We start from the raw sequence: 26,745 nt of genomic DNA, 5'->3' as shown, positions 1-26,745 counted from the left end.
GAAAAGTGAGTTGTAAAACACACTTAGGTGATTCCCTCCCGTTTGAAGCTTCCCGCTTCATTTCAGATGCACTGCACCCAGTTTTAAAAGCTGCACAGGGACATGGGGAATCCCTGCTTCTGCATATTGCCCATGATGAAGAAAGGCTCATTTCCACCCCCACCTTCACCCCTCCAGCAAGATCTACCACTGACCACAAAAACTTGGCCCTATTTGCTCTGTAGTGTGACCAGCACAAACAGAGTCAACACAATTCCTGGGAGTCAGAAATGTAAGACTCGGTGCGGCAGAAGACGCACTGATTAGATATAGACGTGCTCTCATTTTCCATCAATTCAAATGTGAACTTAAAAACCACTTATTTAAGGGCTTTGCTGAGTATAAATAGTTTCCTCTGTGTGTGTGAACGCTTTTGCATTAGAGTTTAAAGATTACATCTGCTTTGGATATGGTTGATATGAATAAGCTGTGCAGTCCTACCAGGTATTGCAGAACTGGGGCACTCTTTGTTTCAGCTCAACAAGTAGCTAGACACTGTAAAATTTGTATATCACTATAGCAAGATTCACAGAAAGGATTTTCCATAAGAAAAGTTTTCTTTTAAAGGGAGAGGCTGTTGCTCAGAGCTTGCCCAGCATTAAGCCTTCAGGCAAGTTCCTCAAGAAAGTGTGAAAACCTTGCATTCTCATTTACTGTATTTCTGCACTATGTTCAGAGGAAAATTCCCTTGGTCTCCTGCTTTAATGTGTTTTTCTTCCAGAGTGTCTGTGCAGAAGCAGAGTTAATGATTCCTCCAAGATCAGCCTGCCTCCCCCACTCGGTTCTGAAATACTTCCTCTGTATTATTACTTTTTTTCTTCCAAGGGAGGAACCTTTCTTGCTCTTTTATAACCCCAGACTACTGATCTAACTCTGCAATGCAACACTTGAACACTTCAATCAGAGCAGTGATTTCTGTGTAGCACCCACAGAGAGAAACAGAAAATTCAACTCTAGAATTTCCCCTTATTTCTGACTGTGAGGAAAGTGAGAGTTTAATATTATGAAACCAGCAAGGTAACGCAGTCGACAGAACGCAGCTGCCAGTGGTTTCGCTCTTGTCCTTCATCTCCCCTTCCCTCTGTTTGCTTCAGATCATTACATATTTGATCATGTCACAACTTAAATTTCAAGCCCTCTTGCTCAAGGCTTTGTTTTTATTTGAATTTGTAAAGTTCACAGATTTGAGTACTCAAAAAACAGCTTAGGAAACTTAGAACAACTGTGTAATTAAAAAGCTTTCCTGTCCAACAGGGCATCAGAATCGTCTTCCAGCTGCATAACCAGCGAGCAGAAATAACAGACTTGTTTGTATCAAACAGAATCTATTGTCTTTATTAATCAGCGTTACGCATACAGGTTAATTAAAAAAGCTACAGTTTATGAAATATGTAATCTAGCTAAAAGATACAATTCTAGGCTGATTGCCATGGTACCTATTGATGCTCAGCCACTGTAAAAAAATTACAGTTTATTTTCTGATATACAAAATCTCAAGCAAATATTCTTTGTTAAACGTCCAGTAAAGCTCACAGCATTCTACTACACAAGTTCACATAGTGTTTTAGTGCAAAAGGAAGTACAAATATAAAAATACTGAGGCTTGAATTAAAAAAGACAAACAGCAAAATACCAAGCAAGCCATGGAGTTAGAGGTGAGTATCAGCTATGGGTATTCTTCTAAGCTCTACAATCTGGGAATTAGCCATGCTGCCACCGTCCTGGCTGCCATGACAAGATTCATTGTCGCTGACGCTGAGACCTGCACCTGAAACAGCAAAGCAAACAAAAAAAGAGAGGAAAGAATCAGTGGGAATGAAATCCTGACAAAGAAATGCTGATACCGTGTCCTGCTCTACTTTCTTCTGATTATTAAGATGCTTCCCTACCCCACAACATGTGGAATGTTTCCTCTTTGTAGTCTACGATTCTGAATTCAAAGATTATAACAGTATCTGATGTAGTTTTGTACCATCCAAATATGCTTTTTCATAGTTGCACTGCCAGACACTTTATTTGTCTCAGTAAATGGTACAATAGCTATTCAGAGGTTGCCTTGAAATCACAAAAGCATAAATCAAAGCCTGGCTTAGGCTGGGTTCATGGTCTGGCTGTTACAGTCTGGTATTTCCAAGGACTTTTTCATGAAGAACTGTTTTTTAATGATACAATTTCCATGTCAAACTATAATTCCAGCTGTTTTAATGGGATTGTAATTTCAACATGAGAAAAGATGCTGACTAAATATTCTTTAAACCCACATTTGGCACAAGCTAGTGTATTGTGTTTGTCTTCTGCTGTGAGAGAATAGTAGACTTTGGCCCATGGAAACTTCCAAAACACGTCTGGAAGAGACCTCAGGAGGCCACCTTCTCCATCCTTTTGTCACAGGAGCTCTGCTAGCTTGTTGCTTCTATGTTGTTTTTTGGGGGGTTGGGTTTTATATATGGGGGGGGGGGTGTTTGAGTCGATTAATGTGAAGACAAACAATTCTGCACTAGCTTTTAAGAAATGTGTATTTTTTCTACACCACTTCACTTTTTCACAGAATATCAGTTCTAACTATAAAATTCAGCACATATTCGGCTCCTCTCTTTGACTTGTAGAATGAATCCTGAAAGACACATCTTCTTAGGATTTAGGGCGTCTAGGCTTTATATTTGTTGACAACCACACATCAGTATGTTTAGACATGATAATTTCAAGACAGACTAATTTAAGGCATGGTCTTATAGCGATGTCACTTACAAATATCTAGGGAAGCTGTTCATTTTGGGCAGAAGCAGGTCTGTAAGTAGTCATGGTTCAAGGGAATTGCAAAAGAATGACATTTGGCTCAAAAAAGCCCCAAAAAGGGTATGCTGGGAGAAGCATGAATCTGCATTTTCATACTAAAAAAATATTTTCAGGAGTTTCTATCAGTTGTACAGTGCCTCCCTTATTTCTGCCTCTGCTGATATTCCAGGCTTTGGCTTGCTCAGCAAAAGACAATATAAGGGTAGCTTATTTAATTTTACTTAATTTTCTATGCCCCATGTTGTTTCACTTTTATGAAACCAAGCAGAAAAGTAGTATGGAAAATGGGGCAGCGGTGTAATGCTCCTTTTCTATGGGAATTCAGGCTGCAATTCTGAACACGGTGCTTTGGTCAGAGAACCTGGGCAGAAGAACCTGCAGGTCTGGATAGACTTCCCTGCAGAGGTCTGGAAGAAGTGCTGGTAGGGACCAAACTCGGGTGCAGCGCCGTGTGAACCCAGCCCTACTGCATCCAGGTGAGAAATGGGTTTTTCTGCACTGTGATCCTCCTTACAGCTGGTTTTGGTGTCTGGGTTGTGGAGTGAACATGTGTGCACGAGTCCAGTTCTGGGCCCCTCAGTTCCAGCAGGACAGGGAACTGCTGGAGAGAGTCCAGCGCAGCCACCAAGATGCTGAAGGGAGTGGAGCATCTCCCGTGTGAGGAAAGGCTGAGGGAGCTGGGGCTCTGGAGCTGGACAAGAGGAGACTGAGGGGTGACTCATTCCTGGGGATCAATATGGAAAGGGGGAGTGTCAGGAGGATGGAGCCAGGCTCTTCTCGGTGACAACCAGTGACAGGAAAAGGAGCAATGGGTACAAACTGGAACACAAAAGGTTCCACTTAAATTTGAGAAGAAACTTCTTCTCAGTGAGGGTGGCAGAGCCTGGCCCAGGCTGCCCAGGGGGGTTTGTGGAGTCTCCTTCTGTGCAGACATTCCAACCCGCCTGGACACCTTCCTGTGTAACCTCATCTGAGTGTTCCTGCTACATGGGGGGATTGCACTGGATGAGCTTTCCAGGTCCCCTCCAACCCCTGACATTCTGGGATTCTAACCCAAGCTCTTGAGAGACCAGGAATTGCTGTCAGAGTATGGCAAGAGTAAAAATTTATCAATGTACAGAGACACAATAATACGGACAAGAAGATCAGGCTCAGAATCATTAAAATCCTTGTTTATAAGGGTACTGTAGGTGATTAAGTTATACTTACTGATTTAAATTTACATGCATATTTAACCTTTTAATTTAATCATAGTTCTAATAACTAAAAGCTGCTTGAAAGTCCTGGGAAAAACAGCAATCGCATAAGCAAATTACTTGGTTTTGTTCTGGTATTTTTTTTTTTCCCTTATCTTCTCTAAAACTGTTTGTTTTAGAAAGGAAACATGAGTGTAATAGAGAAGATAAATTAAACTCCTGTATTTACCATTTGGGGACAGAAGAACAAGGTAATAACCTTGAGGTAAATAAAACGTTTTGAATGGTGAAACAAAACAACACTGCTTATGTACCATCAACTCTGGAATTTACTCAAAACATTTATTTAGTCTGAAGAGGGTACAAATTTCAAAAAGGGAAAAATACAGCATTGAAAATGTTTCAAATAATATATAAATCTGATCAACCTGGGTTCAGATTTTAAGGTGAACACTTACTGTGAGGGTTATAAAAATTCTTATCTTCCTGGTGGCTACACTGCAATTATTCAGAATGAAGTTTCTTAAAGAATCTCATGCTGGTCACTATAAAAAGATCGGGTACATTACAATATATGTATATTTTTACGTATCATATATGTGCATGCTTTGTGCAAAGCAAGAGAAGATTGTTGTTGTTGTTATGGAGGTTCTTATCAGGAACTTGTTAAACCAGAGACTGAAGTAGGCTACTTGGGGTTTACAACAGCCTTGTTCTGCTGCTGATGCAAAGACAAACTATGTGAGAGCGGATCCTTTTTAGGAACGAGAGCTGAAATGTAACCAGGATACCAGCTTACCAAACACTCGGCAGACTGGGGAGGGTACGTCTGTTTACATGACAAAGTTTCACAGAGTTCATAGGTCCAGCTTGTTCTCAGATTAGAGCAGAGTTTAAACACAATTAGATCCAAAAAAGCATGCACCCCCCACTAGAGATGCTAGAGTTGGGTGGTGGGTATGTAGCCGGGAGTATGACTTTCCCCAACTTGTGAAGCAACTATTTTAAGGAAAAGATGCAGGAAAATGAGGCCTTTCTTCCTTTCTTTTTGCATCCGAGGACTAAGCTAGAAACTGAGAATTCACAGCTGGCTCCGCAAGCCCAGCGAGATCCCTCCAGTGACATCTACTGGTGACGGGTTTTGTCTCGACGTTCCTACGTGCTCTTGAGCACTCACCACCTACCTGTTCAGATATGTCTCAAACTTTCACTAGAACAACCGAGTTTGTTTTGTAATTGCTGTACTCATAACTCTGGCGGGAATTTTTACATTGTAAGTGCTTCCATCTTGCCTTCTGAATCATTCATTATTTATATTGTATGTGTAGGACGTATTAGATAGATACGAATAATCAGCGCAAACCAACTTTAATTCTTATTTTAAGGTTTTAACTTTATGGAAATGACACCAACAGACAACTGGACTTCTACAAACAAAGTTCAGATTGGACTGAAAATGCTTCCTGGATATTATGCAGTCACGTTCAACAGACATCAGGTTGCATATTTGTGAGCAATCACAAATGAGAAGTTGAATGAACACGCTATCTACCTACCCTTCTTTCCTTTCTGTCTGTGAAGTGAGCCCTTTAAAGCAGAAATTATGTGGGTTGATAAGGCAGAGCACGAATCTGGCACTTTGCCACCATGTGCAATTTATCTGCCCTGTAACATCTCCAGGATGTGGCAGTGGGTACCTTTCAGAATCCGAGATTTCAAGTTTTTCCTCTAGTTCAGGATTCCCAATATGAGACGCTTTAATTCTTAAACCAGGTACCTACAGCAGCAACACCACGGTTTAAATAGTGCTGACTTCAGAACCCTAGCTGCATTAGATTGAAAATTAGGAGTTGGTTTGTATAGCATCATTACTGTAACAGCTGCATTTGTGTGGGGTTTTTAACTTATACAGTAGATTTTTTTTTTTTGCCAGGTATTATCCATGTAGAATATTTATTTAGGATTTGTCATATTTGGCTCTATCAAGGGCCAAAAGTACACTGAGATGTGGATGTAGCGATATCCTCCATTGATAGCGACCAATATATATTTGGAAAGTACCATGTGCTAGACTGGTATTCTCTGCTCTAACCCATAAATGTCTTTGCAAACAAATCCTACAGGGGTGGGTCACCAACCGTCACTGGAGGGGTTTGGGCCTCTTTCAAAGGTTTTGTTGTGTTTTAAATTCACTTCCCACCCAAAGCAATGAATGGGTTTGGTTTTCTGCATCACGGAAGGGGCAGGACAAGAGCATATGTAGGAGATGGGAATATGGATGGAAGTTCAGAGATCAGTAGCTTATGCTTTGATTAATTATAAAGGCCATTAATTAAATATAATAAAATACATAATTTAAGCCAAATTCATAAGCATTAAAAAAAATTTTTTAAAAAAAAGTTTTAGCACATATCAATAGGCAGGACATGCGCTTACATTGTCTTTTTTCTTCTATTATTTCTTTCACATAAACTTCCTCAGAGCTGCCTGGCCTTCCAAAAGATCCCTACAGTATAAGAAATGAGGTGATACAGTGAGCATAGTGAATCCTAACTATATATTCCTGTACGGACATGAACGTATTTGATGGAAAGGAGTAATTTATTGATAAGGCATTCAGAGGCCATGGTTTTACAACGTAAGAAGTCCGGCTTTCGTATTTCTTGCATCGAACAAAAAATTCTACACATGATGCAAAGCTTGCATAAAGCTAGCATGAAAGCTGGCTAAGAAACAGTGCACTGTTGTCCACCTGCTTTGCTAGAAATGCAGTTGTATGCCTTCATCTGACCCAGTCCATACTTCAGGTTAATCTGTAATTAGGCCCAGTATTAATGATTATGGAACCAAGGGCTAAGTGCATAGTTCTAAAACACATTTTTTTGGCGACAAGGCCAAGTGTGCCAACGCATCTATTTGTGGAGCTGCACTGCAAGCTGCAAATTACTAAACCACTGCAAGTTAAAGAATAAAGTTGTTCTGTAGGGATCTGTTTCATTTTTTATTATGTTTTTCTTAACCTGCATCAGTCGTTTTTCATTTCTACAGCTGCAGTGTGAGAGTGGGGCAGGAGGACAGAAATGAGATTGTAGCTTTGCTGCGATTATACCCTCATTCTCACTGATCCTGGCTGCCAGATTAAACCTCGCAGCTACAGACAGTGGGCATAAATTAAAGCAACCTCCAGACAGCTCCAAACTACATAAGCAGAAAGGACGGATGAAGTGCAAAGAGGCATAAAGGATTTTTTTGCATATTCCTCTGCTAATCAGTGCTGATCCTCAGCCAGCCTTCAGAGTGGGAGATATTTTAGCACAGCTGAGGCTGAGTTTGGTTACAGATTGACAGCTTTAGGGAACAGATAATGGGCGTTTCTGTTTCAGTTTCATCTATACCTAAAAACCACACTTCTCATTTTGGGAGTGATAAAAACAGCCAATGCGGTGCAAAGCACCTTTCCCCTGCTCTCCTAGAGGCTCCAGATGAGGAATTCTCAGCCTACAGAGATAAAACCTGGTCTAAAAAGCTTTGAGAAGCAGTGCTTACAGCAAGTGACAGACAAGAGCAAGGCAGAAAAAAGGCATCTCAGCTGCCTGTGCATTTTAGCCTGTTTAGAGAAGAGGTGCTGGTCTTCTGGTTGCTGATGTCCAATAGCTTCCTCAGAGCCAGGACCAGTGCTCAAAAGGGCATCAAACTGGTGTGGAGAGGAGTTTCTCACTTGAGTTGTTGTGGTTTCATGTGAGTACAAGCAACGATGCAATGGAGGAAGAAGAAATGTGCTGCCAGGAGGGAGCAGGAGACCAGCTCCTTTCAGTGCCACAAAATACTAGGAAAAAACTCTTCATGGAGAGGGTTGAGAAGCAGTAGAACAAGCTGCCCAGGGAAGTGGTGGAGTCACCATCCCTGAAGGTGTTTAAAAGGCTTTTAGACGAGGTTCTTAGGGACATAGGTTAACACCAGTGTTATGGTTGGACTCAATGATCTTAAGGGTCTCTTCCAGCCAAAATGATTCTATGATTCAAAATTGCCGTCAGACCACAGCTCAGTGAGCACTTTAGCAGCATAAACCTGTCCTGCCAAACAGAAAAGAAATCCCACTTTCCACTGCTTCATCTCCCTTTTTTATTGCTTCACAGTTCCCTCCTTCGTGTCATCGGGAGCACCTCGATTTGTCCACTGAGCTGGACTGGAGAGCAAGTCTGGATGAGAATAATAAAACAGATATGCCTTGTAGTTACAGAAAATCTCGTGGTTTTTGTTCAAAAGGATGTGTAGAGCTACAGCTTGTATCCAAGGCAGTAGCTGATAAACATTTACTTTCGTGGTTAAAGCTACTCTAACCTCAACACCGCCTCATCAGTTTGGTTTGTTCAAATACACGTGGAGCTGAAACCAGATGGCACAACTGGTTTGGCTTAGAAACAATCTTTTTTTTTTGCCTCTGCAATGTTGCTGGGGACACAGTTTTGACACATCAATAAGCACTGGGGTGAAAAGGTGACGTACTACTTGAATCAGTAGCGAAAGCAAAAATATCTTTTCCTGACTATGGCCTGAGGTCTCCGCTTCAAATCACATAAATACAAGGGCTCATAAGAACAAATGATAATAAAATATTAAAGAAAGCAATAATAAAATTTAGGTGGCATAATAAAAAGCGTGTTCTAGACCTACTTCCTTTGGAAGGACTGAAAATGTATTAACTATGGATGGGGCTTGAAAATTTGTTAAAAAATCATTAAATGCTGAAGTTATGGCAAATTATATTAACCATGAGTTTTGACTATTGCTGTTGCCTAGATAGTTCTTCATGATTTAAGGCTCAGTCTTCCACAGTGTGTAGAGTTTGCTGCAGAAAATAGGCCAACTGATGTCATCTGAGCTGCTAAAGTGGTAAACGCTGTAAGCGATGGTGGGAGTGTTAGATGTGAATGGCTTCACATCTTATTAGCAATCTATGAATTATCTGTTTTCCTTCAAAATGTTCAGAACACAGTAAAAAAGTAAAAGCTACATTCTTAGGTATGTAAAAAAAAAAAAGGTTTGCAACTATTAGCTTATGTATCTACATTTGGAAATCTTGCCTAAAATCTTTAACTGCATAATAAAGTAGAAGCAGTCTGCAAAATGTCCAGGAAAATTAATAGCACAGATTTCATGGTGGTCTTCATAAAAATTAATATTTCTTAGCACTAGGCAAGTTATTAATCATCCATTTATCTTCATAACTAGAAGAGTTTTCTGCAATAGAAATTAGCTCAGGAGATAAAGTAGTATGAATATACTGAATAAAACTACCCCTTCATCAGTGGCATCCCCAGTCTTACAACCACTTTGACTGTTTTCCTTGGTGTCACCAAAGGGAACAAACTCCTGAAATGACAGGTTCCAGAGCACTAATGTCACCAGTACCTCTCGGTTGTCTCTTGCAAAGCTTCATAATATCTCCAGAGTTCATTCAGGTGACCTACTACCAAGCTGTTCCATTTACATTTCATCTGGTGCCTACAGGAGATGGGCTTGGCTTAGCATCTGCCAGGTCTTACCAGCTGGTGCTCCTTTACCTTTGTGGTCAACTTCTCAGACATTTCCATGCTGACCTATCTTTGAATCAGGTTTCACATAATTTCTGCCACCTGTGGCCACCTCTGACTATCTACATCATCATTTGAACAACGTGAAGTTTCGTTGTTGGAGTGGGTGAGAAGGCAGAAAAGCGACACATAACTGAGGGCAAAGCCTGGGATTTGGAAGACTTGAACTCTAAGGCTATAAAGAAGAGTCTAATAACAAGTGTTTTGTTTTGCAGGTGTAGTACAGCCTGGAGAACAGGAGGCTGAGCCGTCTGCAACTGCCTGAAAGGAGGTTGGAGCATGGAGGATGTTCATCTCTCCTCTCAAGCAGTATGTGATAGGATAAGAGGAAATGGCCTCAAGTTGCACCAGGAAAGGTTTAAGATTGGATATTAGGAGAAATTTCTTCCTGGAAAGGGCTGTCGGGCATTGGAACAGGCTGCCCAGGGCAGTGGTGGAGTCACCATCCCTGGAGGGGTTTAAAAGATGCCACAGTTGAAGTTCTCAGGGACATGATTTAGTGATAGAGTTAGGTTATGGTTGGGCTTGATCTTGACGGTCTCTTCCAACTGAAATGATTCTATGATTTAGTTTGAGTGTGGACACTTAGAGTGGCTTCGCCTGCTTCTGTCCTCCAGCAGCACAGTGATCTCCTCACAGCTGGCTCTTGTGTTTGGGCAGAAGTCTATCTAGGTTATCATTCCAGAATACAATATTTTTCAGGTCCAAATGTATCTTATGTAAATATTTTGTCTTACACTTAGTGGGAGAATCAATATTTATGAAGTTATGCTGTTTCTCAGAGATACATGAGTATAAAATAAAGATAGTCATTGTATACACTCTAGATATCAATTTGAAAAGAACACAAAACAGCCCGTGTTTAGAGGCAGCAAGTGAGCCACGTAAGCGCTTGTGAAAAAATGTCAGAGCCTTCAATCTGTTGCTACTTTCTGTAGTTCTGCTTATCATCATTACTCAAAACATATTTTTTCAGACTCCTTCTGTTACTTTAGAGAGCCTGCACAGTGATTTTTATAGAACAGCAGTCAAGGGCAAAAAAATTTTACTTCGGATTTTCACTGGCAATCAGATTATATGAACAGATCTCGTTAATTGGATCTCATGGAATGGTGACATCGTTAGGGTGAATAGCAACATAACCTTTGAGGAGCAAGGCAAAGAGTCACTCACCAGTCTTTAAAGCAAATATTAGATCATCAAACTCTTGTGATTCCTCATCAGCAACCAACGAGCTGGTACTAAATCCTCCGGAAGGGTGGAAAACATTGCCGTTCTGTGGGCTCTGCTTAAAGGCAGCACTAGCTTGACTGGCAGGCTGCAGGGATGCCCGCTCCCAGTCTGCAGGCACCTAAAAAGGTTAAGGAGATGCAAAAATGCACTAATTATCAAAACTACAGTACAGAAACTAGAAACCATGACCAGAGTCCAACTCAGGACCAAAGGATTTGGCATCCAGCTATTCTGTCACTTCAATAGTGAACTAGGTAGCCCTTTAAAAAATAAAAAAAAACATATATACATATACGTACATATATATATATATATATATATATAAAATTGGTTACAAGTAATTTAATCTTGTGGTCTTGATGCTTCTCCCAGCCATCTCAAAAAATTGAAAAAATATTGCTATTTCTGAACACTGTCTCCTGTTATGGATAATTTTAAATTAAGGGACTGAAAGGTTCCAGTTCACTCCTCTCTTACCAATGCCTCTTCCTCTGCTGGACCCCGTTTCTCCTTTCTGTAGCCACTAATCATCATTATTTTGTATGATCTACAGTTGGCAACATGCTGCTTCCCATGATTACCAATAGAATATTTTAAGGCAATTTGCCAGTCTTTGAAGGTTCTCGTGGTGGTATACAGCCCTATAGTTTTGATATCAACTTTGTGACTGTTTATTTTTTGTGCCGCTCTTGTTTACTTTTTGAGCGGCACCAAAAATTGTAATTTCATTTCATAAGAAAAGAGGTGGTTTTGAAAATCTACCTCCCCCTTAAATGTGATGAAAAGCCAAAATAGTGAACTCTAAAAAAATATATATTTTTGAATAGTCAAAATATATTTTTTGTTTTATTGCTTATCTACTGTTTAGGAGCTCAGGAACATGAAAACTTCCCATGTAATGCTGAGATGCTGTGCTGTCCACTAAACTGAGGGGTCAGGCACAACCTTAAATGAGATGCTAAGAAGTTGAATAAATTTAGTGATCTGCCAGGAGGAAGCCGAGGAGCTTTAAAATACAGACAAACCTGCCAGGTGAGCAGCTTGGTTTCCACAAAAGTTACTGCTAGAACTGGCAAGTTCCCTTGAAATATCTCAATTCCATTAAATCAGTGTTTCTCCTGGAGAAAAGCTGTTTAACTGGAAAATTTTCAACTAGCTCTATCAACTTGTACCTAGCAGCAAAATCACCTTGGTTTACTACAGACAGTGAAAAGTGATACTAGCAGCATTCCAGCTCCAGCAACAAAGAGACTTAAAACAATCTCCCTCAAAATATCACCTCCCCTTCCCTCCTCTTCTTCTTCCTTTGATAATTTTTCCATTCCAACGTTATTCTAATTTTATTCTATTCTATCAAAACTTCCAGAAATTTTGCACAGCGTGACTTTGGAAAGCTGAAGACTTAAAACTCATCTAACACCTACAGTAAGCTGAATTAACTTGCTGTTTTGATTTCGCATTACCTAGTGTTAGCAACACTTTAACCAGCCTCTATAACAACCTGAAGACTTAAGTAGAAAGGAGGAAATTCTGTACCGGCGATGTTGCCAAGGAATTGTAAATTCATAGAATGACTAAAGATGAAAATTTTTATGGAAAAAAACTCTTCCCCTCTCCAAAGCCAGATGATGATATGATGATTATTATAGTAATAATAGTTATTATTATAAGTCTATTTTTTATTTTATATTTATAGAAGCTTTATATATTTTTAATATATATTACATATTATTTATTTTCATATATTTATATATTTATATATGTTATATATTTTATATATTATATATTTTAAATATCATTATATATACTAATAATATATTGCTATATATTTATATACTTTTTATATAAATATATTAGAATATAGAATTATTAATAATAATTATTATATTTATTATGATATAATATAATATAATATAATATGTTATGATATGATACGATACGATACGATATAATATAATATAATATAATATAATATAATATAATATAATATAATATAATATAATATAATATAATATAATATAATATAATATAATATAATATAATATAATATAATATAATATAATATAATATAATATAATATAATATAATATATAACATAAATTATAATATATAACGATATTATAATAATTAATATATAATCACTATTATTATTATTATTATTATTATTATTATTATTATTATTATTATTATTATTATTATTATTATTATTATTATTATTATTATTATTATTATTATTATTATTCCTGTGTATTACACTTAGTACTGCCAGTTAAATCTCCAGGTACACTTCCAACACACAAGGTAACGACCATAGAGTCACTGGTACCTCTTCCATAGCGCTGATGAGGTTCTGAGTGGACTTGCTGATCTCTCCACCCGCCGCCGGCAGACCACTGCCATGCGTGAAAAAAGCCGATCCTGGAGCTGCGTGCCCGTTCATGTCTACAGTGTAACTTGCTTTGACAGGGCAGCAAAGTTGGTTGTGCAGGATGAAATACACCACAAAGACATAAAGACCCTGAAACAGAAGAAAAGCGTAGATCAGAGTTTGAAGGTGGTCATGGCAAAGTCCTACATGATGCCTTCCCTTCACCAGCAGTTCGTGCCTCAAAGGGCTGCAGCGCATTTCTATGAAAAACAAGAGATGATGCCACTGACCATCAGAGACCTGGAAGTTCATATCCTGAGCTCATATCCTGAGGCCCACATCTAAACACACAAACACACAAAACCCAACCCAAAAGAGTTATTGAAAATGATTATTTGGTTGAACCCACACGGTTGCAAAGCAAAGCCAAGATCTGAACAATAATAAAACCAACTTGAGTTTCACAGTTGTCATAATAGTGAAAATGTGGTTAAGCGCCGCCCCCACAATAGGATTTGGCTGCTGGCCCCTAGCCACAATTCTTTATTTCCTTACTGACCTGCTGGCTCTTTGAATTCTTGCCCCAATTTCCATCTTGTACAAACTGCACAGCTGCTGTCACAGCTACCAAGTTGTGACTATAAATTAGGTTCTCTACGATATCCACAAATTCAGCACTGTCTTTCATTTGTGATTACTACAAAGCCTCTGCTGTATCCCTCTGCAGTTCTTCTTTAAAACTTGCTAATTCTGACCTTTAGACTTGGCCAAGAAAAGTATTATAACCATGGCTTTTATTTTTTTCTTTTTTTGCAAAGAAATTCAGTAATTGAACTTCTGATTATGACATCTGACTTTCTCTAATTTTTAAGTTGCACTAATACCGAGTGAAAAGAATCCATTTCAATTGATAATCAACCAGTTCAACAATTACTAAAGAAGGGGTTAACCAAAAGAGTACAGAAAGAAGACTTCTGAATTCTTCCCAATTGCTGCAATACAATTACATTTGAATTGGTTTTTTTTTTTTTTTTGTACTTCACATTGTCTTCTAGAACCCTGAAACCAACTGCCCTAAACAGAACAATTTATTGGAAAGGTACCCATTGGCATGAAAGCAATAAATGGGATTATAAACAGTAAGGAGTTTCATCTAATTGTATTTGAGAATTCCTAATGAAAGGAATTTTGAAGATACACGGGGAGTACAAATAGAAGAGGTATGCTTATTTCCATTCCTATAGGACAGGCAGCAACACTTCGTGATCCACAGATTTATAATTTCTGATTCCAAAACTACATGACAAAGCAGTGTGATCCAAAGTGACGTATAACAGAAGTTAATGGGATTCAATGGGATTTCAGTCTCGGATGGACAAACACTGGAAATATCCTCATACAGTTGCTATTAAGCCATAGAGCTCCATGTGCACCTTTTTTTTTAACAGTGAACCAACAGAAAAAGTGTTAAAAACAATTATTTTGAGAAAACATTTTTCCATTTTTCTAGATTATTGTGTTTTTTTGTCACAAGTACCCACAGCAGTTAACTGAAATTTATTTTCGATAGATGTAAGTGAATACATTCGAAAAATCTGATGCAAACACATGTTGCACTTAAAAGACACTAAAAAGGAACAAAGATGTTCTTTCATTCTATAAACAAATCCAGTGACTTTGATGTAGGTCAAGCATAATGGGTTCAGCAAGTGTATTTCTTTTAATTTAAAATGTTTAATGGATGTGAAAGGATAAAACCCCCAAGAAGAACAGATAACAGTGATGACACTGAATTCAGAGCAGCCTCTGGCGTTTTGGTCCCCGAGGACCTAGCCACAAAAGTTGCACACACATTTCAAGCGATTTTGTACTTTTCAAGAAAATCCATTAGCTGAAAATGCTGCACAGCCCTGTCTTTCAGAACCACAGGGACACGAGGCACTGGTGTGCAAGGCCCACACTGTGTCACGCTTCTGAGCAGCCCCGTGTGTGGACACTCACTCTTTTAAAACAAATAAACATTAAATAAAATGCTGTAATTAATAGAATCTTAGAATATTTTGGGTTGGAAGGGACCTCCCCATCTCCTCCAGTGCCCCCCATGCCATGAGCAGGGACATCTTCACCAGCTCAGGTTGCTCAGAGCCCCGTCCAGCCTGGCCTGGGATGTCTCCAGGGATGGTTCATCCACCACCTCTCTGGACAACCTGGACCAAGCTCTCACCACCCTCAGGGACAACAATTTCTCCCTCGTGTCCAGTCTGAATCTCCCTCCTTTAGTTTAAACCATCACCCCTTGTCCTGTCACAACGGGCTCTGCTCAAAAGTCTGTCCTCATCTTTCTCATGGGCCCCTTTTAAGTAAGAAAAGACCACAATAAAGTCTCCCTGAAGCTTCTCTTCTCCGGCTGAACACCCCAACTCTCTCAGCCTGTCCTCCCAGCAGAGCTGTTCCAGCCTCGGATCATTCCTGTGGCTTCTCTGGCCCCTCTCCAGCAGCTCCATGTGTGTCCTGTGCTGAGGACCCAGAGCTGGACCAGCACTGCAGGGGGGCCTCACCAGAGCAGGTATCTCCTTGAGCAGCATCTCCCTAACTCAGCCTGGACTCCTGATTTAACTCTCTGTGTGCATCAGACTGTGCTATTTCTGAGGAACTACTGTCCTACAAGAACAACAGAAATGTGTTTTGATATGCAAAACATCCTTGCTGCCACTCCCCCTGCTGCCACCACTTCTGCCCCTCGCTGTCATCCAGAGACTAAGACCCTTGTCCTGCGCAATACTCTTTTAAAATATTACAGCAATGCCTTACAAACAGAAGCTTATACCTAACAAAACCCAATGCTGCTAAGGAGGTTAGTTGGAAAAAAGATGGAACATTCTTTGACTTATTTCCATGCAAATCTAGAGTCTCAAGAAGACACACTCTGTAGAGCTGACTTCCTACGTGCCACCACTGCGGTTTTGTTTGAAGTATCTAAAGGGGTTTGTGGTCTTATTCTCACCACCCTGCATCTCTATTAGAAACCAGTGCAATTGAATTTTGGGAAATCAAAACGAGGCAAATGGTCCTGCCCAAACAATACTGAGTTACCAATGATCATATATATGAAGATGCCATGGATCAAGTCATATTGATCCATTCTTATTTTATCACCAGCAGCTACCAGGCTGTTTATTCTCAAAGAGCATGGGCAGGATGCAGACACTCGGGTTGTGTCACTGCAACCACAGCTTTCACAGTCTCAGTGGGGTTTTTTTTCAAAAGCACTAGTTTGAGAATTGAATTGTCCTTCATCACACTTTTGACAGTTGTGTTCTTTTTCATTTCGACCTTTAACACTGTAAAAATAGTCTTAAAGCACTATGAAAACAAGACTGTTGGTATTGTAATGTTTCTCTGTGTTTATCATATAAACAACTTTGGCCAAGTTGGCACCACTTTATTTTTCCAGAGACACACAGACATTGTCCTCGCCAGTTGCAGCAAGTATGAAATGCAGATAAATGTCAGGTTCTGTCGACAGGTCTGCCAGACCTGCGGGATGTTGAGAGAAGAAACATATACACTCCAAAGGGATCAAAAGAAGGCAGGTCTGGGTATTGAAGTTAGTGATACAGGCAATAACATCTCTGTTAAAAATGTGGTAAATATTAATTTTGTATTCTTAAGAAGATTTCGTTAAAATACCCACAAAACCTCAGCCTAGTACTAACATCCTCTGCTGTTGCATACAAACCCAGAGTCATCCTCTCCAGCCCACAAGCATGCACGGAAAGGCCAAAATAAACTATTGGGTCTTGGAGTGAAATGACTGACCTGAGAGCTTGACCTGGGCTCTGTGGAAGCAGACTGAATGACTAAGCTAAGGAACTAAGGCTCTGGAGGATTTAATTGTAATACTACACAAATTCTCTGCACTGAGCCCACAGGGCTACTCACAAAATATTTAACCCCATGTCATTTACAGTTATATTATGATAGTACATTTAATACAACATCACCGTAAAAGATAAGAGGAAAAATCATTAGTAACGCACTTCCCTTGGAAGAAGGTGAGAACTGCTTCAAGCAGACAATTAGGCTGTCCCAAAAGTGGGAGCACAGACAGGCAACATACAGTTCTTCTCAGATGTGGTGGCCTCTTGAAAAATGTCTGTAAGATATTGTTGTTAAAGGCTGTTGGTTATTTTACTGATATGTGCTGATAGAAGACAATTTAAGCTTTTGTTACTTCACCTCAGCAAGCTGCTCTGTACATCTGCTCTTTTGCACTGTTATGTCATGAAAGAAAATGCCCAGAAAACCCACACCTACATCTGTTTGAAGGAAAGCTCACATGCAAAAGAGTCCACTGGGATCTTTTCAGCCAGTGAGGTGGGAACAGCCTTGATGCTGCTCTAAGTTATGCCAGATACTTCGCCATTCTTCTTTTGGATACTTGACCAACCTGATTGCCTTCTGTGGCTGGCTGGGTGGACAAGGGGAAAGTGATGGGTGACATCTGCTTTGAGTTTTGCAAGGCTTTCAGCATGGCGTCCCACAGCCCTCTGGTACTCTCATTAGGACACTGTTGTCTAGATGGGTAGAGCACGGGATGAGTAAGAACTGGAGAAAGTCCAGTGAAGGGCCACCAAGATGGTCAGGGGCTCAAGGAGAACAGGCTGAGGGAACTGGGCTTTTCATCATGAAGAAAGCTTAGAAGGTAATTAATACCCATTAACTGCTATTAACTTTCCGACACACAAGAGGTGGTTACCAAGAAGACAATGGGACATGGGCAGGAGAATGAGAGATACTGGTTATAAGTTGAAACAGGGGATGTTCCAACTGGATATAAGGAAAATATATTAAATGTGAGCGTAATTAAGCACTGGAGCAAGGTGCCCAAAGAGACTGTGGAAAGTTCTCTATAAGAGAAGAAGGGAGGTTTTTCGTGGTACATTTTATAATTTATGGCAGCATTTTGTGCATGCATGGGTGTGAGGGGGATTCTCATATATGGCAGCCTGGTTTATTTATTCTGTGGGGTGTCAGCTGCAGGAAGCTAGTAAATTAAGGACAGACTTGCACAGCTGTCAATAGAAGGACAGAACACATTTTACACATCATAAGATCACACAAAAACCTGGAAGGCTGATCCATAGAACACCTTCGCTGCACATTTGACACTCATAGTCTGCCTGTTTATCCTAATTCTGCATGTTTCAGCTCACAATACCAACTCTATGGTATATCTAAATTTGGAAACTGAGGTAACTCTACTAGTACTGAGAAAAGGTACAACAGAGTATAGGCCATCAAAAAACCTCTTAATCACGCAGAGAAAACCAAGGTGCCTACTGTATCCTTGGTGTGGTAAGATAAACGACGTTTGTTACTCTAACAAACACATACACACCAAGGCATTATACTCCTTTTTTCTTAAACTAATATACATCATACTTCTCAAATTAGTATTTTCATCAATGCCTGACAAGAAATGTTTTTCCAAGGAGAAGTAGATTCACATAATGTCATCTATTTTAGAGGAATGGTATTTCTATTTATAAACTTTATTGCAGGACTTTTGGTAAAGAAAAGTAATTTGAACACTCCATTTGAATATTTCCTCAACCTGTTTCAGGGTATGTATCAGCACAAATAAAAATTAATTGCACTCTTCAGAGGCACTCTATGTGTCCCTATTTTAATTTGGAAAATTTGATTCTATAACTATTATCATCTGACTACATCACTAAACATGTGACTATATCACTAAACACTGATCATTCAAAAGAGGATATTTTATGTAAAATCAAGGCTTGTGAAGAAAGATGGTATGTTGTGTCAGACCACAAAAACACCTCTGTGTCCAGAACCAGATCATCCTCATCCTTAGATTGCCACGGCTACAACATTACTACTGTTTTTAAAACTACACATTTATTGGTGCCAGCTGGTAAAAACAAAACCAAAATACAGCACACCAAACCAAACAGACAAAGCTGAGAAACCCAAGAAATCACACAAACAGGTGTCTCTACCAACAGAAGAGTTGTCTTTAATCAGCTCAGCTTTTGAGACTCACTGTAGTCTCCGTAGAGGAATTTCCACATGCTGGTTTATGCTTTGGCTACTTTCACTTTATTTTTTTTTTTTTTAATCTTATCAGGGTGAGATTTAATCTCATTCTCCGCCTGGACTACGCCAATTTACTTTTGGCAACCAGTCCTAGAAAGTCTTTTGCCTGTCAGCTTAATGGTCAGGCTGTCAATGGCCACGGGCGCTGCTGTCACTCCTGGTGGCCACGTTTCGATTGATGCTTTTGCACCTTTAATGCCTGAGCTGACTTCTTGTGAACTTCCCTGGGGATTTCACTCATTTACTGGAAGTTCTTACGCTGCAGACTCTTCTTTTCTCACGTAGTTTTCCATCACCGGCCAGTCAAAGCCTGCTTTGGATTAATGTTGATTTACATAACAAGTGCCTGCTGCTTTTGGGAAAATTACTGGTCTGATCCATCCAAATAATTTGCGTGTTTCGCCATGTTCGAGAAGCTTGTATCTACATAGCAAAAAATGACTCACAATGTTATAAGGAACCATATTCAGGAAATTATAATCAGGGCCATTGTATAATGCATGATAAGTAGTTGATATTGTTGTCTTTCCTGATCTCTTTTGTAAGAAAATTACCCATGGAATTGAATATTCATATACACAATTATTAATGCTAACCAAGTGACATGTAAGGCACTTTTAATTCTATATTTCCTTCTCCAAGTTTCCTTTTTTTCAGAGTTAATTATGATAAATTGCCTGCACAGCATTTTTGTGCAGGTCTAGATATCAAAAAGCAGACTTCAATGTACATTTTAGTTTTCTGTGTGTTCTTCAACCGTATTTTTATTTGAGAACAACTTGAAGATCTTTTGTTGGTGTCATCATGACAGAGGCATCATCTTAGTCAGATGATGCTACATCCTAAGATATCATTTAGCATTTCCCACTAGAGTTCTCCATAAACATCAACCTCTGAAATGTAAATCAGATTCTTCTGTTTAAATCTAACTCATTTTCTTAGCATTCAAAGTGACTGTTGTAAAAACCATGTCCTTAGCAGTGCAACCCTTCCAACTGGTGATTACACTTAATAAGTTGACTTTGGACCTGCTGTGTATCATCAAGGGTTTGACTATTTATTTACTGTTACGCACCAGTTTTGATGAAGCTGTTATAATTCTTATCAATCACATAATTTCTCTTATCACAGTTTCCACTGAGAACATTCACTGCTTATCTGCACTTTGCTTCCTGAGGAATTTACTGTACATTTTCCTCCGTAGGAAAAGTTTTATGTCAGTTACAGCTGAAGTTCTAAAAATTCGCATAAAAATTAAAAGGCAACAACAAATGTGATTGAGGACTGCAAAACTCATGCAATCTTTGTAGGCAACATCATAAGATGACTTGTTCAACCAACCAACTGCTCACACCACCACATACACATACATGCACTAAAGCCACCATAAAAAAATCCAGTTAAGAAAAGTAATAATTCATGTATAATATCTATCATTAAATTAAGAATGTATTCACAGGTTTGCACTAAGATGCCATTATTTTGAGTGGTTTATTTTTTTCCTAAAGTTGTAATTCCACAGACAAACAGGCTATGGGGATATTCTGTAATAATGATAAAAATACTGTGCTTTCAGCATTATTAATACATTTACCTAGCACTAACGTAACACCTGAAACTCAGTCTAAACTGCCAAGTTTCTCTTTATGCAGAGCCAGTTATGCCAAGACCATGCTGAATCTTGCAGTTTCTACCCAAAGCCAAAGCCATAAATTCCTTCCTGGCAAACTGCATTCAGCTCAGATTTAGTCTAAACTTGGCACAGGCTTACCTGAAAGGTTCAGAAACTTTGGCAAATCTTTGAAAAGGAGATTTGCTTGAATACTCAGGATTCACTATAAAAATATTGCATAGCTGTCAGCATACTTGCATCTACTCCCACACAACAGTCATTTGTACCTTCAATTTCAGTCCTGCAACTGGTGGGAAAGGTTTTGTTTTGTTTTGTTTTGTTTTGTTTTGTTTTGTTTTGTTTTGTTTTGTTTTGTTTTGTTTTGTTTTGTTTTGTTTTGTTTTGTTTTGTTTTTGTCTGGTTGTTGTTGTTGTTGTTGTTGTTTATTTTAAGAAGACAGATTCAGTTTTTAAAAGGCAGGAGTTCAGTGTGGAGATGGACTGAAAATACAGATGCTTAGCCAAACTTGCTATATGTGCAGATTGGGCTAGAATAAGATTCTCTTACTTTCTTCCAATATAGCCATTCCAGAAATATCAATAAAACCCAAAGACCAAAGGTACAACCAGAAGGACAGGCACAATCTGTGGAAGGCAAACATGCAGAAGAAGTTTACAATTCCCCTCTGCAGTTCTGGCTGCAGTCCCTTGTCACAGATCTCTGTGAGCTTCATTACATAACACCAACCACACGTGGTTGCAGGAGGCTGACAACAGCCAAGAGGAGATAAAGCAGGCTGGCACCTCATTGTTGCCCATTTCATTTCAGCAGGAAAACATGAGGAAGAAATTGTTGTCCCTGAGGGTGGTGAGAGCCTGGCCCAGGTTGGCCAGAGAGGTGGTGGATGAACCATCCCTGGAGACATCCCAGGCCAGGCTGGACGGGGCTCTGAGCAACCTGAGCTGGTGAAGACGTCCCTGCTCATGGCAGGGGTGGCACTGGGCGGGGTGGGGAGGTCCTGCCAACCCAGATGATTCTATGATTCTACTATTCTATTATTCTGTGATTCCTTCCTGCACAGGCTACAGAAATCATGGACAGCATCCATTGAAGTCTTCTTTGCATTAGGTTCTTCTTGGTTTTTGACCTATATGGAGGACCAGTCTGATGGCAGAAATCGGCTGAATCACACAGACCGTTTTTCCACTGATGAACTTTGATTAAGGGAGTGGAGCATCTCCCGGGTGAGGAAAGGCTGAGGGAGCTGGGGCTCTGGAGCTGGACAAGAGGACACTGAGGGGGGACTCATTCCTGGGGATCAAGATGGAAAGGAGGAGTGTCAGGAGGATGGAGCCAGGCTCTTCTGGGTGACAACCAGTGACAGGACAATGGGCAATGGGTACAAGCTGGAACACAGGAGGTTTTGCTTAAAGATGAGAAGAAACTTGTTCATGGTGAGGGTGGCAGAGCCTGGCCCAGGCTGCCCAGGGGGTTGTGGAGTCTCCTTCTCTGCAGACATTCCAACCCGCCTGGACACCTTCCTGTGTAACCTCATCTGGGTGTTCCTGCTCCATGGGGGGATTGCACTGGATGAGCTTTCCAGGTCCCCTCCAACCCCTGACATTCTGGGATCCTGTGATTCTGTGAACCTTACATTAAGAAATTAAAACCAAAAGCTATAAGGTTTTCCCTCACATATTTTTCAAATGCATTCTCTGTAAACTCCTAGAAATACCAGAGGTCATAAGTTAGCACATATGATTTACAAAGTTTTGCAAACATTTACTCTCATAATTGCTTTCCAAGGTAAACTTTTACAACTGTACATTTCAGCTCACACTTTGCAATTTAAGCCTACTACTGTTTTCACTTCTTCCTCAAACAAAACAGAAACGGATGAAAAAGCCTTTGTCACCTCTGCCCCTCGGTCAAGAGATTCCCTGACTAACAGAGTTAGAGCTGCTAATTCTCTAGTTATACCTGAAAGAAAGCTGAAAGCTACCAAAGGAAAGCAATACTCAGGAGGGAAGCTGGAAATTGAAGAAACTACATTTGGGGACCATACAAAAAAGCATCACTGAATGCAGGTCATTCTTGCCCATATAAGAAGGTCAAAGAACGTGTTATTCCTGCAGCACAATAAGGTATTATTTTTATTATTATTTTTGTTAAGGTAGTAATTTCTTCTTCTCTGTATTAATGACAAATACAAAAATTTAAAAGAAATAGGGAATTGAAAGCTGGTGTGGACAGACAGGAAGAGTCAAAAGATAAACTAACTTTGTGTTTGTTGACAAACTTTTACTTGCAATTACAGAAAATCTCAAAATGAAGAGTTAAAGGCTAAGAGATATTGCTATAAAAACATTTCTTCCCTTTAACTGGTTCTTTCAGTTTCATCATCTCTCATATGCCTAGTTATCTCTATTTCTTGTTATTTTGTGACGTCTCACTGAGAAATTGGATAGAACGTTTATTTAGGAGCATTTTGCTGCAGTACTGTGAAAGAGTAAAAGTGTAACTGACTGGTGCATCCTCAAAAGCCATAAACACAACAAATCTTCAAGAAACTCTGGCTTGGGGAGAACTTAAGGGTCGTAGATTACTGGTATAATTATTTTCCATACCTGCTGCTTCGGTGTTTTAGGGTAAGAGGGGTAGGAATAAGCTGTTTGTAAACTCCAGCATCCTCTGGCTATTGGGAAAACCTTTTGGGGATGGTGCAGGCAGAGAACTGCAGCCACACAGTGCTGTAAGGAGGCAGCTGATTTTAATGACAATTACTGTAGATATTTACTGCCTTTCTGCAGCTTCAGAGACAGCAGACGGCAAGTCTTATTTATAAAGCAGGAAGTTAACACTCTTTTGGTTAGGGATGCTCCTCAAAAAAAGGGAAATGTGGGCAAAAATAAGGACAAGGACTAGTCATCCTTCCATATCTGACAAGTGGGTGAACAAGAGTAGGTGGAGGTATAATAATATATTTTGCTCTCTCATTTAAATACTTCGCTTCCTGGCTTGAAATAATGAACTATTTTTTCTCCCTCCATCCTTGCCCCCCATCTGTGCAAACAGAGGAATAACTGGATGAATAAAAACCTCCTCAAAAGTAATGAGATCTCATTTCACTGGGAGTCTTACTCAAAGTAAAATTAAAACCAAGCTCGCATTAAATGTGGATATTATGTCAGCCTTGTATGAGAAACTTTTGTTTAGAGCATTTTTTTTTTTAAGCAGTGGTAGCCCTAAAGCTTTCCAGGATTTGCATTTGTGAGTTACAACTTCTTGGGGGTTTTTTAATGGAAAAATCATTGGCACAAAAATGTACACCAGGGCTTTCTAAATAGGCTTTGATGGAAATACCACTACTAAGCTATGAACAAAAGAAAAATGTGAAATTTACAGAAATAGAAAGGGAATGAAATGAACATTTAGGCAATTCCATTGTCTGACTCTAAACAGGGACCACTCTACGATTCTGATAAAAGAACAACACTTGGGATACTAATCAACTTGTAGTATTTAGTTGTTTCCCTATGATTCTGCTTATAAAAACCTTAATTGCATGTCAATGCATACCAATGTAATACCAAAGAATATATATACATATATATTTCAAAACTAAGCAATTGGAACATTTAATTTCCAAGCCTTGGTATATTTATTGAACTTTGCAGAAATGCAGCTCTGCTCATTGTTGACAACAGATAGTTTAAGCCATGAAACACGCATCAAACTGTTGGTTCTTCATGTACTTGGAAAACAAGAAGTTGCTTTCTCTCTTGGAAATTCTTTCTAATGGATTAATGCCAGAAGTGACCTAAGATATGTTTGCAGCACTAAACGGAAGAATTTGGATATGACCCACTCTGTGACCCATTCCTTCTACCCATGGTGCATTTCTTAAGAGGAAAAAATGACAGGGGTTGTTTTGTTTTTTATTTTAGCTTCATTTTTCCTATTACTTAGCATGGAATACATGTCCTTTTGAGATCTCCCTCTTTGTCTCGGGGCTCCAGATCACTGCCCACTCCATCCCAGCACCCTTGCATGGCAATAACTGCTGGCTCTGCAGTAACGTGTTTTCTCATTGCAAAACAACACCAAGTGTTTGACAGAGCCATCCAATGTAAAGCAAACACAGATGCCAACTCCAGAGCTGTATGCTGGGTCAAGAAGACAGTACAACCAGAATAAGTCCTTCATTATTATTATTATTATTTTTTCTAAAACTCTATCGCTTTTTGACTTTTCTCCCTTTGCGGAGCATCTCTCAATTCTGCCATTATTCCTCCTCCAGACAGTGGTGGGACATAGATGTCTCACCTTGTTCCTCACAACCAGCACATGGAGGTTGAGCTCCACCAACCTGGAGGCACCTATGGGACAGACCAGATCAGGAACGTGGACCTAATTAGGCTCCCACCTCCAGCCTGTGCATGTTCAAGTGTTTGTAACCGAGTTTTGGCTCCTGCAGAAGTTAAGAGAAAAGATGGGCTGATAAGCGAGTAATGAAAAGGCCGGTGAGAGGTAAAAACAATCTCTGGAGAGAACTGGAAGGAAAACCAGAAGTGAAATGGGGAAACTTTGCCAGGCAGGTGGATTTTGAAGAAAATGTAAAGTCAAACATAAAGCCTATAAAACCCTATATAGGCAAGTACTGGAAATCTCACAGCCTGGTGTGTCAGTGCCATTTTTACACAATTAATAATGACAACAATTCATATAATTTAATGAATGTAGTAGTCCATATGGGTGATGTTCATCATCCTATTCCAGAGACAACAGTCAAAATGGTGACAACCTGAGTGTTATTCTGCTGTTCTTACATCGGGCACAGTGACTCCACCGCCACCGCCGGAATGGTGGTTATTGCCGTAGGCTTTCTCAGAAAAATTCAGTTTAATGTAATATAATGACACTCCAAAAACTGGCCAAGCCAGTTTCTCCAAGTACTCTCAGGAGAACCGTAACCTCCTGTCTCCACATACCAACCTTCTGCCTCACTGTCACTCCATGTTTTTCGTTAGGAGTATTTCATATCTGCAAACAGCATGCGAGTTTTATTTTGTTGCTTTTTCGGTGTTTTGTTGTTGTTGTTGTTTTGTTTTGTTTTGTTTTTGTTATTTTGTGTGGCTTTTTGTGTTTTTGCTTGTTTGTTTGTTTTTAAGGTGGTTTCTGTGTTGTCTAATATGCAACAACTATTTTTTGCATACCAAAAATATATATTCTGTTTACCCATAACTATCTATAACTATGTATGTATAACTAACAACCTAGATACTATATAAGTTATTTTAAAAAGACAAACTACGCACAGGCACAATTGTTCTTTGAACATGGTCAGCGAGTAAGGCAAGTTTTAAGATACAAATGAACTTCCATCTTAGTCCTTAGATAGCTCTGATCCATATGGACGTGCCTCTGAATTCAAATATAGAGCTACCCGAAGTACATACATTCAGTTACTTGCAGCTGTATGACAGTCTCAGATTAAACTTCATGTGTAATGAATTAATACATGTAAAATTAGATGTAAAATTACATTACTAGATGTAAAATATTTGGTAAAGATAATAACATATTTTTTCCTCTAATTAAATGTATAAAAACACAATGAAGATTGTATTTAACAATATGTATTAAGTCAACAAAATGTATTTACTTTGTGTTGTACTTTAGCTTTGTGCTGCCTTTACTGAAGAAGCAGAATGAATGGAGATTAATTTGGAATGGAATCTATTAGGAAAAGGAAAAAAACTGCTAGTGGTAGAAAGCTTTCCA

At 39.3% G+C, this 26,745-nt stretch overlaps 1 protein-coding gene and 1 long non-coding RNA gene across 3 annotated transcripts in view; one reads left to right on the top strand and one right to left on the bottom strand.

Moving 5' to 3' along the window:
• Positions 1-1,344: 1,344 nt before the first annotated feature.
• ADGRV1 (adhesion G protein-coupled receptor V1) overlaps positions 1,345-26,745 on the bottom strand; it is a 272,375-nt gene continuing 246,974 nt past the window's right edge. Inside the window, exons 88-90 of one of the 2 annotated variants that reach the window (XM_065046531.1) lie at positions 13,185-13,376; positions 10,799-10,976; positions 1,345-1,807 (exon numbers count right to left, since the gene is read on the bottom strand). In XM_065046531.1, coding sequence (XP_064902603.1) covers positions 1,689-1,807; positions 10,799-10,976; positions 13,185-13,376 — 489 coding nt within the window. In that variant the 3' untranslated portion in view covers positions 1,345-1,688. Of the gene's footprint in view, positions 1,808-10,798; positions 10,977-13,184; positions 13,377-16,410; positions 17,383-26,745 lie in introns of those variants that run through there. The other variant, XM_065046532.1, reaches the window with a different exon arrangement.
• On the top strand, positions 3,157-13,690 carry LOC135577332 (uncharacterized). Its single transcript, XR_010469080.1, has 4 exons — positions 3,157-3,311; positions 9,841-9,934; positions 12,225-12,283; positions 13,128-13,690. It is a non-coding gene; the product is annotated as an uncharacterized LOC135577332 (long non-coding RNA).

The sequence above is a fragment of the Columba livia genome, chromosome Z (assembly GCF_036013475.1).
Source record: "Columba livia isolate bColLiv1 breed racing homer chromosome Z, bColLiv1.pat.W.v2, whole genome shotgun sequence".
Classification (NCBI taxonomy): Eukaryota; Metazoa; Chordata; class Aves; order Columbiformes; family Columbidae; genus Columba; species Columba livia.
The sequence above is the reverse complement of the archived record's forward strand: the minus strand, read 5'-3'. Positions and strand labels throughout refer to the sequence as shown.